The sequence below is a fragment of the Zonotrichia albicollis genome, chromosome 28 (assembly GCF_047830755.1).
Source record: "Zonotrichia albicollis isolate bZonAlb1 chromosome 28, bZonAlb1.hap1, whole genome shotgun sequence".
Taxonomy (NCBI): Eukaryota; Metazoa; Chordata; class Aves; order Passeriformes; family Passerellidae; genus Zonotrichia; species Zonotrichia albicollis.
The window spans coordinates 1,248,980-1,265,327 of NC_133846.1; the positions used below are offsets into that span (position 1 = coordinate 1,248,980).

The 16,348-nt window shown below is 48.3% G+C and overlaps 1 protein-coding gene across 2 annotated transcripts; it reads right to left on the reverse strand.

Moving 5' to 3' along the window:
- Window positions 1-3,254: 3,254 nt before the first annotated feature.
- On the reverse strand, window positions 3,255-15,971 carry LOC102066736 (tubulin alpha-1C chain). Of its 2 annotated transcripts, none has more exons than XM_005492459.3 (5): window positions 15,856-15,971; window positions 11,017-11,239; window positions 6,847-6,995; window positions 4,862-5,542; window positions 3,255-3,645 (listed from the first exon to the last, which is right to left on the reverse strand). In XM_005492459.3, exons 1-5 carry the CDS (start codon window positions 15,856-15,858, stop codon window positions 3,352-3,354), a joined length of 1,350 nt encoding a protein of 449 aa, XP_005492516.2. In that variant the 5' UTR covers window positions 15,859-15,971; the 3' UTR covers window positions 3,255-3,351. The 2 variants fall into 2 exon arrangements, with proteins under 2 accessions (XP_005492516.2, XP_074384165.1); XM_074528064.1 differs by lacking the exon at window positions 15,856-15,971 and adding an exon at window positions 15,290-15,311.
- Window positions 15,972-16,348: the final 377 nt, after the last annotated feature.

Below are 16,348 nucleotides of genomic sequence, written 5' to 3' on the forward strand. Positions count from 1 at the left end.
ACAAAAGTTCTTTCTGATATTAACTGAGATCAGTTTATCTGTAGTAAGGAGGTAGAGGCATGTGTAGCTGTGGGCTTATGTTACCTCTTTCATCATACAATTACACTGTGGCATACTTACTACAGAAATCAGAAATGTACATAATTATATATATAATATAGATATTAGCACATTAAAGGGGATTCAGATTGCTTTTTCAGAGGATAGAGTGGGTGGAAATCAAATTCTGCTGCATTGCATTTTCCTGGAACAGCACCAGAACTATCCTAGAACAGATCTTACAGATAACACCAGAATTTACCACAAAGTTCACAGTGACCGCCATGGCTCCAACTCATTTCCTCCTCCTCCTCCACCTCATGACTCACACAAGTTTTTCTGTCAGGTGAGAGCTATTAATTGCCAATCTCAATACTGGAGAAAGCTGTGTCACCACACAGGTAAAGATATATTTAGTTACCACTAGATAATGCCTGCACTTCTGCCAGTGCAAACAGGCACATGACTGTGCAAAGCACAAGTATGGGCATTTCTTATCAAACAAAACAACAATTAAAGTACAGAATTGGAGAGAGGCTTTCAGAGTGCCAAGCAAGCAATTTCCTTAAAGTCACAGCTAACATCAACCTCTGCAAGTTTCAGAAGTTCACACTCTCACACTCAAATTTTAATTCAGTGCAAGTTCTCCTCTACATTTCAGGAAGCAGATGAGCCACACATTTGCTAATCCAACCATAGAGTCAGTAATTAGAACATGTTTAAGGGTTTCTGCAGCTCACTGAAGCAAGAGCAGTTTTAGCAGGATTTTCCTGCTGTAATTGGCTTCCTATCTGAGAAAAACCCTATCTTATCTTAGCTCAGCATGCACATGCCTACACAGAGAGCAGCTGCCCACTAGCTAAAGCAACAGGGTTTCTTAATACTAATATGATGAAGCTTCAAGTATGATGTAGGCTGAAAATGTATAATGTGTTTTCAGCAGCAGTCCCATGGCTACCAGGTGCCAGAGCATCTCTTGTGAAACCTTCCACCCATCATGCTGCAGATTACATCTTCTCTAAGTAACATTCCATGTCACTTTGAAAAATTAAAAGCATAATGCTTCTCATCTAATTCCTGCAGAGAATGCCATTCCCAGGTTTTCAGAGCTCAGCATTCCATGTGCACCAGGATTTTACATGACTGAGTGCCCTGCACAGCCTCAGCACTGAACACACCTCAAACAGACACACCATGAGCCAACTCCCACTGCAGAGGAAGTGGCCTCTACACAAGTAATCCACAATGCAGTAAAAACCAGACACTTTGCAGGAGACAGTAGGCCAGGCTTCAATGAAACCAAATTCCTCACAGAAAAGCCAAATCACTGCTAAAAGATCCCACTAAAGGCCAGTTCAGAAACCCACAACTCCAACACAATTAACTTCCAAAGGAAATGATGGTGCTGCACTTGTGGCACAATGCAGTTCTCCATGATCTGCTGGCAATGCAGGATGTTTGGGGTGAAAACCTGACCCTTGCATGGCACCAAACAGCCCTGTGCACGTTCCTCTCTGGGAACTGCCATCCCATTAAAACCTGAATGATTGCCAACATGGAGTCCTTCTGACTGGAATGAATTGTGTCTGTCCCTGGGCCCCACCAAACACATTTGCTTAATCAACCAGTAAGCAGGAAAATATGTTAATCAACAGGACTTCAAATTCATGACAGTTATGTCTACCCTGGAACATAAAACCACAAGGAAAAACAAATGAGAAACTCACTGAAACACTGGCCACACTAGCTGTGCTGAATGGCAGGAGGTGTGATTGCCACACATCCTGCACAGCAGCAGGGCTGCCTGTCTGACACAACCATGGAGGTGATAAAGCACTAAGACTGCTCTCCCCATCTTTGTAAAACTGGTAACTTCCAGCTGCAAATCAGATTGACTCAACACAATGGCTAAAAAAAAAAAAAATACAGTGATCCAGAAAAAGAGGAGCAAAAGCAATTCCTGGTCAGCTCTCACAGACCAGATTGTTCTGGGACCTTCCATCAACAGCAGCAGCCTGTTACTCTGAATTTCAGGTGACACCCCCACCTACAAGTGCAGCCAACTGGGAGCAGGAAAAGGGCCCCACTTTGTGAGGGATGTCAGATACTGCAGCATTACCTGAAGCTACCTGGCACTAAAGCTTCCATGCAGAAAGGAGTTCAGGATCTTGCATAATCCAGCTGAGACTCCTGCCAAGCAGGTGTGCACATCTGCAACTAACACACTTCAAGGCTTGGCCTGAATCATGCTCTGCTATTCAATCAGAAGGAATATAAGTTTGAAATTGGATGGGGAAAATTCTCCAGCCCAAATCTCATCTTTGAGTCAGACTTTGGTATCCTGTAATCACATTCAGTATTCAATCATCAGATTAACTATTCCACCTTTGGCATTGCTGTGGGGGAGACTGCTCAGTCATCCAGCTCTGCAACAATGCAGTTATCTGGTTTGTGCTTCACTGTGTGCCCAGGCCCCCACTCAGTCGGTGCAGAAGGTTTCAGACAGAGGCTGCTCACATCTGAAGATAAACCTGATTAGCCAAATCCTCTCCTGTTCCATCAGCTTACACAGAAGGATGGCAGCATTCATATCTGAAGCCATGGAATAATTACTTCTGCAAAAGACTTCATTTTAGGGAAAACTAAGATGTTTAACTGTGGCCAGTTAACACAGAGATTTTTCTCCAGATAGTTTCAGGAGAAGTCTGACTGTAGAGAGCTGCAGACAGGGACTGCAGTTCCTTCTGTGGGAGGGCACAGCAACACAAGGGCAACCACTGCTCAGGCTCTGGCTACAGTGGCAGGTCCGCCATGCTATGGCACACCCCTCCAGGACATCTGCTCCCCATCCAGGTTACTGCATCTCTAAGTCATGGCCCTCTCTAAGAACAGGAGACAGCTAACCCAAACAGTCTTCAGTTTTGAAGGTCTTGCATCTTATATGGGTTACACAGCTCCTTTTGCCTCTTGTGACACCAGCTCTAGAGTCTTGGAAAATAAATACCTAACACCTTCCAGGAAAAGCTCCAGCTCATTCTAGTCTCATGTTCTGGGCACTAATAGCTCTTCACATAGCAATGCCTTAAGGACAAGAGCTGACTGAACCATAGCATGGTTATTTTATTCAGCTACCTTCTTCAGAAAGGAATTCCATCTCTTGGACTGCTGACTGCATGCAGTTAATGAGTGTACATAGTGTTTGGACACTACCAAAGTTCTTGATTAAAGAAGTTTATTCCAATCAGTTGACATCATTTACATTGCTACTAAAGAGGCAGTAAAATGGCAAAGACTTGCAATTCACTGTTGGATTTAATATTCTTCTCCTTCATCTTCTCCATCCATCGAGTCTGTGCCCACTTCTTCATAATCCTTCTCAAGTGCAGCCAAATCTTCCCGAGCCTCTGAGAACTCCCCCTCCTCCATCCCTTCTCCAACATACCAGTGAACAAAGGCACGTTTGGCATACATCAGGTCAAACTTGTGGTCCAGGCGAGCCCAGGCCTCGGCAATGGCCGTGGTATTGCTCAGCATGCAGACTGCCCGCTGCACTTTGGCCAGGTCACCCCCAGGAACCACCGTGGGGGGCTGGTAATTGATGCCAACCTACAGGAGAGGTGGAAGAGACCATGAGTTTCTCAGTGGTGTTTGACAGTGACAATAATCAAAGTCAGACAACAGGAGTTGATTAAAATGTGTCATTCATAAAAAGGCCTGCATGAGAACCTAAATCTCCACATCTCAGAATATAAACCAGGTACCTACAGAACAGCTCAGAGCAAACACACTCCATTGCGGGAACATACCAGAGTTTTCCCCACCTGTCACCGACATCTTTTTATAAAAATCCTTTCTTTAAGATTTTTCTCCCTTCTGAGAAGCTGTAGCCTCAGCAACAAAATGTAGACAATGGTTATCTGCTGTGGAATGCAACAGGTGGATCCGTGATTGGTCTCAGGAGGATGTTTGGATTTACTGACCACTCATGGCAGAGCTGGGTCTCACTCTCTGCTCAGACACAGAGCTTTGTTATTCATTCCTTTTCTATTCTTAGCTTAGCTAGCCTTCTGAGAACTTTCCTTCTATTCTTTTAGTATAGTCATAATGTAATATATATCATAAAATAATAAATCAACCCTTCTGAACATGAGGTCAACATTCTCGCCTCTTTCTTCATCCTGCAACCCTTGTGACCACTGTGACACCCACCTAGGCTGAGAGAGAAGAAATCCCCCATGGTGCTGTACAGCACTATTGCCAATCTACATTAGACTGCTTCCCCCACTGGCCAGTTGACCCTGCCCACCCCAACTGCTCATCCCCCCTACAGGTTGCTGCCCTTTGCCCTGCCCTGTGCCCTCAGGTCATTGCTACTGACCCCACACTTAAACCTGTGCACAGCACATGGTTGTGCCTTTGTCCCTGATCCCTTGGTGTGGTGGATGCAATAAACCTTCACCGGAATACATCATACAAAGACCCTTCCTGTCTGGCCTCTGCTGAGCTATCTGTGGGGTGTGTGTGTGCATGGACTTGAAATGGCTGCTCTTGTGGCCTTACTCTGAGCAGCTTCTGAAGGAGATGCTTTCAAGAAGAGTAGTCAGAAGCTTATGTTGTTTCTTCATGGGAATGCTATGTCTGGGGCTCCAGTTATTAGAGGAACTAGTCAGATTCCAAACCCTCCAATTATAATTGGTATAACTATGAAGAAAACTATTACTGGCAGCATTTCCACCACCCTGCCCCATTGCCACAAAACAGCACCCACCACCCAGGACAGTGAATGAGAAACCTAAGAAATCACGGTGGAACCGAGACTTGCCTTAAATCCAGTGGGACACCAGTCCACAAACTGGATGGTGCGCTTGGTCTTGATGGCGGCGATGGCGGCGTTGACGTCCTTGGGCACCACGTCCCCGCGGTACAGCATGCAGCACGCCATGTACTTGCCGTGCCGGGGGTCACACTTCACCATCTGGTTGGAGGGCTCGAAGCAGGCGTTGGTGATCTCAGCCACGGAGAGCTGCTCGTGGTACGCCTTCTCCGCTGAAATGATCGGGGAGTAGGTCACCAGCGGGAAGTGGATGCGAGGGTAAGGCACCAGGTTAGTCTGGAACTCGGTAAGATCCACGTTTAAGGCACCATCGAACCTAAGGGAGGCAGTAATGGAAGACACGATCTGACCGATGAGGCGGTTCAGGTTGGTGTAGGTTGGGCGTTCAATGTCCAGGTTCCTACGGCAAATGTCATAAATGGCCTCATTGTCAACCATGAAGGCACAGTCAGAGTGCTCCAGCGTGGTGTGGGTGGTCAGGATGGAGTTGTAGGGCTCCACAACAGCTGTTGAGACCTGAGGTGCAGGGTAGATGGCGAATTCCAGCTTGGATTTTTTCCCATAGTCAACTGAGAGGCGCTCCATCAGCAGAGAGGTGAAACCAGATCCAGTTCCTCCCCCAAAGCTGTGGAAAATCAGGAAGCCCTGCAAGCCAGTGCACTGATCTGACTGCAAGAGAAAATACAGGTGTTCAAGACATTGTGTGCATTAAGAATCCCCAATCAAGCTCAAGAAAGACAGCACTGAATTCTGACATATACCAACTGTTCAAGCTTCAGAAATACAGAATTTATCCATCAAGAGTCAAGGAGGTGTCCCAGGATAAGCAGCATTCTTGGCTGGTTTAAACCCTCTTTGTATTGGATGATGACCACTTCAAATCGCTAGCTTAAAATTCCTTCTATCCCCAATTCTCAGCTGGGGCCATTAACAATGAGCAAGAAAAGCAGGAATATTCAAAGACCTACACACTATCTATCCCTTACAGTTACTTGGCATTCTCCAACTGCACAAAAATGGAGCAATCCCCCATCCCAGAGCTACTGTAGCAATGCTGCAGGAGTGCCAAGTGTGTATCTCGCTGGGGGAAGTGAGCTGTCACAGCCCATTACAGCGCCAGTCCCGTTCACCCCACTCAGGAGACAAAACCAGACAGCCCTGTCCTCACAAAGAGGTGCCACATGATGCTCAGCTCCCAGGACTAACAGGAACTGCCAACAGCTTGTACAAAGCAATCATGACTGGTTTTCAGGTCAAAGTAAAGCCTGCTGCAAATTTATCATTGCTTTAATTAGAGACTGTGGCAGTCAAGCATTGAGAATAATTCCAGTTGTAATCTGCAAAAGGTGAACTTTATACTAAGACTCAGCATTCCATATCAAAGCTCCTGGAATTTGTGCAATGAGAATTCCCACCTTTGTGACACAGATTGGGCAATGGACATGCTTAACAGCCCTAAATGGGGAACTTGAATTTCCTAAACTGCTCCCTTCATAAGTTTGCCACGTGACTGAAGAACTGGGGAAGCTGAAACATCCCAACTTACTGAGATTTATTCCTTTTCTACTGTTATTACCATAAAATTAATCCAGAAATCATAATAGCAGGAAATGCAAACAATAGTCCAAACCACAGAAGCAAGCACTCTTATTTAAAATTCCTTGAAAGAGCCACAGCCAGACACCAATCCTTCTCCAGCAGGAACTATGCAAATCATAATTTTTCGTTCTGACTTTCTAAACATGAAACTATATATGAAGTTTTAGGTGCCTGATCAGCATTTTAGGCCACTTGAAAGCCATATCTGACAGGAGAAACCCAGCCATTCTCAGCTGGCTAAGAACAAAAGCAGATGCACACTAAGTCCACAGATTCTCATACCACAAAGAAATGAAAGCACAGTTGATGTATTTGATAACCTCATTTCCAGACCCTGTAAAACAGATGTTTCAGAGCCTGCAGTGGAGTCTCACCAGCTTCCTGATGCGCTCTAGAACCAGATCAATGATCTCCTTCCCCACTGTGTAGTGACCTCGAGCATAGTTGTTTGCAGCATCTTCTTTGCCAGATATCAGCTGCTCAGGATGGAAGAGCTGCCGGTATGTCCCATTCCTAACTTCATCTGGGGAGAGACAAGATACATATTATTATAGAATATAGAAATATTTTAAGTAAATTTTCTATATAGACCAGCTTTTTTAAACTTCTAGGGGTGTCCAGAATAATGTATTTAAATCTTTAGAGATAAAAAGCAAATACCAATCAGTAGGTGACATCCTACAGCCTAAATTCTGAATAACTAAGAAAAATTAAGTTATTGCTTAGGAATCTGCTCTATTTTACAGCAAAGTTTGGAATTTTTACTTGTCAGAGCAATTAAAAACTGGACTATAGCAGAACAATTTTTCCAGTTTAAGACAACTTAAGGCCCATTTTGCAGCCATTTTAGCTGAAATCCCATTTTTCCCCTTCACTTCCCAATCCCTCCAGGATTCTGCTTGACCCCAGTTTCTGTGGGCAAGCAGAGCCAACTCTGCTGACACATCCCTTTCTCTTCACTGTACTTTGTGCCAAAGGTAGAGAAGGGTTCAAAAAAGATGGAGATGCTTTTATAGCAATTATCTAAACCCTGAGCTGCAAGCTGCAGCACCCACATCCCCCAGCAGTTACACATTTGGAGACTGATTTGGAGCCACCAGTTCCCAGAAATATGCACTTAAATCCAGCAGGCTAAAGCTCTGTCCTACCAGAAAGGTACAAAGACACTCAGTAGAGCTTTGTCTCTGGTTTAGCTCAAACCACTCTTGTGTGCTATTGCAGTATTGCATTCTTTAATTTAAATCAGGTGGACAGCAGAGAGCTTTATTAACTACAGCTGAAGTTGCCTGCTTGCATGTATTCATTAATCTGTAATAGAACAAGCAAGACAAAGAAAAGTAAAACTTAAGACATAAAAAAAAAGTTAGCATTTAAACCAGTTTAGGCTCAGCAGCTCCCACTCCAGTCTGCAATCCAACAGTCTAAAGTATTTCTAAGACTGTGTCAAAAACAATTTGGAAAAGTTTAACACCCAAATTCCCATGTGTCTAAGACTTCCTACAATACCACTCCACATTACAAGGGACAAATATGGGAATAAGGGAAAAATACAGAACCAAAATGAAATGGTTCTTTATCCTATGCAGACAGAGGTAGCACAAGGATGGTCCTTGGGAAGTAACAAAACTTGTAGAGTTCAGAGGATCAGCCACTGGACTACATAAGTGTGCCTGGATCAAAGGACTTGGGTGAGGGGACAGCCAAACCAGCTTGCCCCAGACATTTTATCCTCCATGTTTTCAAGTCTAGCTGGGGTAGACTGCTAAAGACACTTGTATTGAATTCCCAGATGGCACTGCCCTATTTTGTGCTGGAAAGTTTGATGGTATTTTCCCACCACATTCACAGAGGTGGTGCATATCCACCATCCTGCTGCTTTGGGCAAGGCCAGCACTGATGTGGAAGGACAGAAACCCCTGTGCACACATGGCAGCTACATGCACAAAGATGGTTTTTCACAAATTCAGTGCACAGGGACTTGCTGCATGAATGGGGACTCATGAGCCCTGCCCAGGGAACTGGGGGAGTAATTTCCACATTAGCCAGGGAGGAGTAACAGCTATTTCCCAGAAAGGCACGGGATGTAACTTTTAACAAAAAGCCCTAACTTTGAGTATTATTCATCTTCCCACACTACACCTGCATCACCAACTTGCACTAGAACACTCTCTACTTTTTAGCATTTGTTCCAAGACTCACCAGCTCCTCTGCCCTGTTTTGCCACCTGTCTCATCTCCTCTCTGAGCTGTTCCTGGTTGCTCAGAGCCACCACCTGGCCAGAGCAGAGGAGACAACAGCCACAGGGCTCAGAAAAGCACAAAGCCAGACCTGCAACAGCTCCTGGGAATATCAGTGCATGGCCAAGGGTGCCTGGGCTCATTTCAAAGTTATAGCCCAGCACTCCCATCCTGAAACAGCCACACAGCCTTCTGCTCCCCTGAGAGGTTCATCTGCTGTGCTAGCCACAAGAAGGGGTCTGGTGGGTTACACTGAACAGAAGTTACAGAACAGCCAGGTTTGGCTACAGAGGAGTGGCCACAGTCACATTTCCCCAGATCTGCATTACAGAAAGATAAACCACAGCAGCTGCATAAGCACAGGCAACACAGACCTCTGCTATAACAGCCCCAAATCACTATTTGAGGCAAGATAGCCCAAAATCAGCTCCAGAACAATTACTTCTGGCACACACTGGTGAGAGGAAATCCAGGATTCCTGACACAGGGGATGAAGGTCTTGTGAAACCAGGAGCTGACATTGAGCTGGCAGTGCATCCACTCCCCCAGGATGAAGGACTGGTCAGTAGGTGATGCATGGGATCACACCTGAACACCATGAGATGGTGTTGCCAGAGCTTGGAACAGAACACATTTTCAGGAGAAGACTGTTTAAGATAAGGCAGCAGGAAGCTGAAGTGCATGTTCAGAAATCTCTGAATTTAGGCCAGCTATGGGGACTCATTTCTGCAAGCACTGTTCAGCTTCCACAGATTGCTTTGGGAAACTACAGCAATCATTCCTGTGCACAATAAGGAATCTTCCTAATGATATCTATTGTGTCTCTTAAAGAGGTTCTACTGACTGAAGCACACTTCATATGCCATGCTGCTCCAAGGGGCTGTAACTGCTCCTTGCATAGCAAAACCATGAAATGTGTTCAGGAGACCCATTTAACTCCACAGCCTGGCAGAAGGCAATGCTGAAATTCCTGAAAGCTCCACAGAGCACATTTGCCAGCCTCAATGAAAATAAAGCCAAGCATTTTCCATCACTAGGAAGGTGTAGGCAAGCTTAATGCACTAAAAATTTAAAGCCCAAAGCATTTTTCAGGACTAGAGGAATGGATCCCTCAGCCAAAACCAATAGTCAAAAGTATTTATGTGGCAATAACACGTGGCAATGTTCTCCAGTGCCTTGTGAAATACAAAGCTGTGTTTGGTGTCAGGTACATACAGGCAACGTGTGCATTTGTGATTGTGAAATGTGTGGAAACCAACCAGGGGACAGTTATAAAGATAAATTCTAATAATAACTGAGGAAAGTAAAGCATGGAGGAAGGTCTTTGAACCTGTCTTTTGTTTGCAATTAACCTTTATAAGTCTTAAGAATTAAAGCGTTAAGGATGTCGCTCTTTGACAGGAACTTTCTGCTTGTAGTTAAGCCTTAAAGAGTTCTGCAATAATAACCTTTTGAAGTATAATTTTAGAATATTGCTTGCATGCTTGAAACTATAGCTTTGGAATATATATAAAGGAAATATGCTTATCTCACACCTTAACAAAACAGTGAAAAACAGCTTGAGAAAGGAAGATGAACATCACCTCAAGGATTTATGGTTTTGACCAAGGGAAGCTGGACATCACTGTTATGAGATTTATAGTCCTTGTAATTAAAAGGTGGACCCACATCTGGGGAGCTGGACCCCACCAGATGGGATTTGTCTTCCTTCTTTCAGAAACCAGACCAGCACCATCTGGAGATGCTCCTTTTGGGATACATCCTGAGAAAAACTAAATCACAATAGTGTATAGAATTGTGACGTAAAAATTGGGAATAAAAACTGCTGATGAGTAAAAATTGGATAGAAACTGCTGAGAAAGCAGATGAGCATCCCTATAAATACCTGTAACCCTCAACTATTGGGTTGAAGCTGGAGCTGCTGGAGAGAGCCCAGAGGAGGCCACGGAGCTGCTCCAGGCCTGGAGCCCCTCTGGGAGAGCTGGGGGTGTTCACCTGGAGAAGGACCCAGGGAGTCCTCAGAGCCCTTTCCAGAGCCTAAAGGGACTCCAGGAGAACTGGAGAGGAACTTTGGACAAATGAAAATGGCCTTAAAATGCAGGATGATAGGGTTAGATTAGACATTAGGATGGAATTCTTCCCTGTGAGGGTGGCACAGGCTGCCCATCCAGTGTGCAGCTGGAGGGAAAACTTCGCCCCAGTGCTGGATTGCTCATACTTTACCATATCAATTAATAAATTGATTGCTGCTTGAACATTGGCCTAGCCAAGCCTCTCATGAATAACACTTCACAGTGTCAGTGTTACCTATGACTGCAGGCTCGAGGTCCACAAAGACAGCCCGCGGCACGTGTTTCCCCGCCCCCGTCTCGCTGAAGAAGGTGTTGAAGGAGTCGTCCCCGCCGCCGATGCTCTTGTCGCTGGGCATGTTGCCGTCGGGCTGGATGCCGTGCTCCAGGCAGTAGAGCTCCCAGCACGCATTGCCGATCTGCACGCCCGCCTGCCCCACGTGGATGGAGATGCACTCGCGCTGCGGGACAGGGACAGGGACAGAACGCACGGCTCAGCACAAACACAACTGCCCTTGTTCAGCGCGCCGGGGGGACCGCCAGCCCGCAAAGCCATTGAAACATTGGCCTTGTTGTCTCCGTGTTGGGGGCATTTGGCACAAAACGCAACAGGACACAAAAGCCCCTTTGAGACACCATCAGCTCCGCCCAGAAAAAGCCTTTTGGACATGATCATTTTTACAAGCTCATTCCTCTTTGTTATTTTTCAATCAGACAGGAAGAGTCTGATCAACTCTTTCAAGTTCTTCAGCCAATTTCTCTCTTCATAACAAACCGAATATTTAGAAAAGCTGATGATCACACCTCTCATTGGCCTAAGTGTCCAGAACAGCAACACCCAGAGCCCAGCCCCAGAGGCAGCAAAATCCTCCCAGGACCAGGAAGCATTTCATTTAATGTACACAAAACAAAACAAATATTCTCCAGACCCCTTGAGGAAACTTTGTCACTCAGTAGGAAAAGCTTTGCTTAACAAACCCCTTCATAACCCTCCATAAAGACAAACCCATCAGGCCTCAAACCACGCTGCTGTACACAAGGTACTGAACTCCTCAACACCAGATAAAACTACCGCATGAAAGCCATGTAGAAAACAGTTCATGGCAGCAAAATTATCTGTTCCTACCCATTTATGGATTCCCAAATTCCCTCTAATGTCCAGAGTTTCAATGCAATTTCTTTAATAATGCAGCACAGGACTTCAAATGGTAAAAGACAAACCATAATAGAAACCTCTCCAAACTCCTGGTCCATCTATAGCATTTTATATTCATCATCTAGTTTTCAGTAAAGCACATTCTAGAAGAGCCTACACAGACTTCAGTTTGATGTGACTCTTACTTAAAACTCTGTTCAGACTCCATGACTGGATGGGACAATTTGGTTCCCTGGAATTCCAGGATAAGCAGGAGTATTTTCAGGCACAAGTACAGGCCAGGCAGAGAATGGGCAGAGAGTAGCCCTGGGGAGAAGGACATGGGGATGCTGGTGGATCAGAAGCTCAGCCCCAGCCCCGTGCTCTGGCCCCCCAGACCCCCCTGTGCTGGGCTGATCCCCAGGGGGCAGCAGGGCAGGGGGGATTCTGCCCCTGGGCCCTGCTCAGGTGAGGCCCCACCTGCAGAGCTGCCCCAGCCCTGGGGCCCAGCACAGGAAGGAGCTGGAGCTGCTGGAGAGAGCCCAGAGGAGGCCACGGAGCTGCTCCAGGCCTGGAGCCCCTCTGGGAGAGCTGGGGATGCTCATCCTGGAAAAGAGAAGGCTCCAAGAAGACTTTAAAGCCCCTTCCGGTGCCTAAAAGAGCTCCAGAAGAGCTGGAGAGGGACTTTGCACAAATGGAAATGGCCTTAAAATGCAGGTTAGATTAGATATTAGGATGAAATTCTTCCCTCTGAGGGTGGCACAGGCTGCCCAGAGAAGCTGTGGCTGCCCCGTCCCTGGAAGTGTCCAAGACCAAGCTGGACAGGGCTCGAAGCAACCTGGTCTGGTGGAAGAGATGAAGCTGGATGGTCTTTAAGGTCCCTTCCAACACAAACCAGTCTGTGATTCTATGACCTGGAACTGCCTATTCCACATCCATAGTCAATGCAGAAAAGCAGCACAGTCCTTTCAAACTCATTGGGAACCCCATGAAATTAAAAATTGTATTTGTCCAAAAAAAAAAAAAAAAAAAAAAAAAAAGAATCACCTGTTCTCAAGCACGGCACTGTTTTTAAGCTCCCATCCATCCAAGCTGTACATTCAGGCGTCCAGCCCACATCCTCTCTGCAAGCAGCATCACTCAGAGCTGCTGCCACCCTTCTCCCCTGCAAAGCCATTACACCACCACCCTCCAGGCTGTGGCACTGAGCTGGGCCAGTGCTGCCATGGCAGAGAACACACAGCCAACCTGCACAGTGTGCAAGAGGTGACAGGAAAGCTGACAGCAGTGCCACAGAGAGCAGACCATGGCAGTGACTCAGGGAACATCCCTTCAGGACAGAAACTTTTCTGCAGGGACAGGAGAACACAGACCACCACATCAGCCTGGATCCTCACCTGGCTGAGGTCCTACCAGTGACCTAAGCCTTGCTGGAGAAACCCCCAAGCAGCTGGGAAAGGTCACTAAGGTGTGTAAGGACTACACCAGAGATGGAGGGGGTAAAGAAGAAGTGGAGCAGCTGAGGCCATGGGCTAGGTTAGCCAGGAGAAGAGAGGAGACTTCATCATGGTCTAGAGTTCCCCACAAGAGGAGGCTCTTTGGTGACCAGTGAGAGGACCCCAGGGAAGCTGTGCCAGGGGAGGTTTGCCTGGTTATGAGGAAAACATCCTTCCCCCAGAGGGTGACCAGACAATGGAACAGGCTCCCCAGGTCACACCCCAGAGCTGACAGAACTCAACACAAAGAGTGGGACTCCTGGGGGTGTCCTGAGCAGGGCCAGGAGCTGCACTCAGTGGCCTTTGTGGGGCCCTTCCAGCTCTGAATGCACAGCTTGGCACCACAGCCACAGAGCAGGCGCTACAGGTGCCACATGAAACGTGGCATGTTTACTTGGACAAAATACAAAGTTCAACACATTGGGCAATAACTCCCTGCACAAACAGCATAACTGAGAGGGAGCCCTGCTGCAAAGATCCTGGAGGCTCCCACACAACCCAGCCTGAATGTCCCACGGGTGCTCTTGTCCTCAGAAGGGCAAGCCATGTGCCAGGGAACAAAAGGAGACATGAGGGCAGCACCTTCTGCTCTGCAGGTGGCTCCAGGGCAGATTCTCAGAGGTTGCTGCAAGGCTCAGGTTTGTGTCAGGAAAGCCTCCCCAGCAGAATGGTGTGGCCCTGGAACAGGTCACTGCAGAAGTGGGAGGGGATTTCCATCCTTAGAGGCTTTCAAAGCTTGGCTAGACAAGGTCAGTGATAAAGCCTGGCCTGGTGCTACTGTGAGTCCTGCTTTGAGAGTTCTTTCAACTGCTTTCCTACAACTCTAAGCACTTTAAAGTAGTATGTGGCTATTCAATGAAGCACAAATCTCTGTCAGACACGAACAGATTCTCTGCCCATTTTGTGCTGTATGGCCTTTTCACAGCACCAATAATACTGAAGAACAAGGCTCAGATTTTATTCCAAAAGCACCAGCTCCACGCTGGAATGACAGGCAAGAGAACTGCCACACTCATTATAGCTCGGGGCCTTCACACATCACTGATGAGCTTCAGAATAAGGATTAAATGTATACAGACAGTGCTGGTAAATGATGTATTCAAGCCACTACAGAATCCTCTTATTTACTTAACTAACACTTAAAGCTTTCCCCACACTTATATACAATATTTGCAGGAACACAAAGCTTCAGGCAGAATTTCTCCAGCCCAGTCTGAATTTCCTTTCCCTACAGGATGTGCTCCAGCTGAAGGGCACTGCCCTGTCCTGTCACTGCCCTTCCAGCAGCTGCAGTCTCAGCCCCTTGCTGTACTCACTGCTGGGCTGCAGCCCCCCAGCTCCCCCACGGCACTGCTGCATCAGGCTCTGGGTCCCCGCACTCCCCAGCACGGTGCCCAAGGTGCAGCTGCACCTGTGTGAGGCTGATGGAAAGCCAAGCTTCCTGAGAATGGCTGTGCCAGCTCAGACCAAACTTAGCAGCACATCACATGGAGAAACGCTGTCTCCTTGGGATGGGACTCCACGGAACCTGCATCCTTTGCAGAGACCAGGGGCTGCATTCTTGATTTGACTTCATTTGAAAACCGTGACAATAAACAGCCCCCAAGGGAAAGGTTAGAGCAAGAATCTCAACACATCCCACCAACACTCTAACTTACAATAATTTTCAGCTCAACAAGTATTTCCCACACATTCACATGCCTCCAGCAGCAGTCTTGCTACATTTGTAAATCCATGTAACCTTCTGACAATCTCTTTTCAGAGCTGGAGGAAGGCAACACCCCCGCGGGGAAGAGCCGAACGCCCACCCCAGCCTCCAGCAGCGCTGCCCAGCTCAGCACCTGAACCGTGTCCTGTGGGACACCCCAGCCCCGTCACACCTCTCAGACTGCCCTTCAAGGTGACTCAACCTATCAGCTCATTCTCGCCAGCCCGTCTCACAAAGTCCTTCAGGAAGTCTGCCCATGAGCCCAGCCCCCGGACAGCCGCGGGGCAGGAGCGGGGGAGCGGCACCTCGGCACCTCCCAGGCCGGTGGGCCGGGCTCCTCCTTCCCTCCCTGCCTGCCTCCGGCCCCGCGGGTCGCGCACCCCGCGCGGAGCTGCCCCGGCCCCACACGCCGCGGGAACCCGGCGGCTCTGCCGCGCTCTGCGGGCCCCGGGGCCCGCACAGACAGACGGCCCGGGGGCTGACGGTGCCCGGGACGGAGCTGCAGCCCCTGAGGGTCCCGGGGGCCGCCATGTTCTCGGCGAGCCCGCCACCATTTTGGGACGAGACGGCGGGAGCGACAGGGCGCGGGACGAGACACGGCTCGGGGCAGCGAGACCCACTGCCCCCACGGCTCGGCGGGGCCGTCCCGCCGCCCATCCCGTCCCCCTCCCCTTACCGCTGCAGCTCGCGGAGTTGCACCGGGCTACCCCTGGCCTGCCAGGCCCTCGCCCCACTCACCATGGCTCAGGAGCGCCGGGACAGACGCGCAACGTGTCTGGGCAGCACCGCAACAGCGGCGGCTCTTACCGGGCTCACCTTTTATAAAGTGAGGGGCGGGGCGCTCGGCTCCCTGCGCTGTGCTCATTGGCGTGGCATGCGCTCACCTGTAGACCATTGGGTGATAGAAATGTCTGTCACCACCCTACCCGAACTATTGGCTGATTCGTAACAAAGGGCGGGAAGGGGGCGGGGTTCAGTCTTCCCGCCAACGAAGGCCGGCATCTTCCCCCTTCATGCTCTGTTTCAGACCGGGGATCGCTCTGCCCCGGGCCGGGGGTCGCTGTGGCCAGGCTGGGGTCGCTGTGGCCGGGCCGGGGATCGCTCTGTTCGGAGCCAGCGGCTGAAGGGCGGGGGGCTCAGCACTGCCCACCCCTGGCTACTGGCCAAGGGCTCTGAGCTCAGCCTGGGGAGCCCAGACTCAGCGGCTGCTGCCCTGGGAAGGAGCCCTGAG

Bases quoted from the DNA above. Each gene is read 5' to 3' on its own strand.
- LOC102066736 (XM_005492459.3), bottom strand. The intron at 5,543-6,846 runs GTGAGACTCCAC...TTTCTCTTGCAG, and splicing joins TAGAGCGCATCAGGAAGCTG to TCAGATCAGTGCACTGGCTT. The intron at 3,646-4,861 runs GCAAGTCTCGGT...CCTCTCCTGTAG, and splicing joins GGTGTCCCACTGGATTTAAG to GTTGGCATCAATTACCAGCC.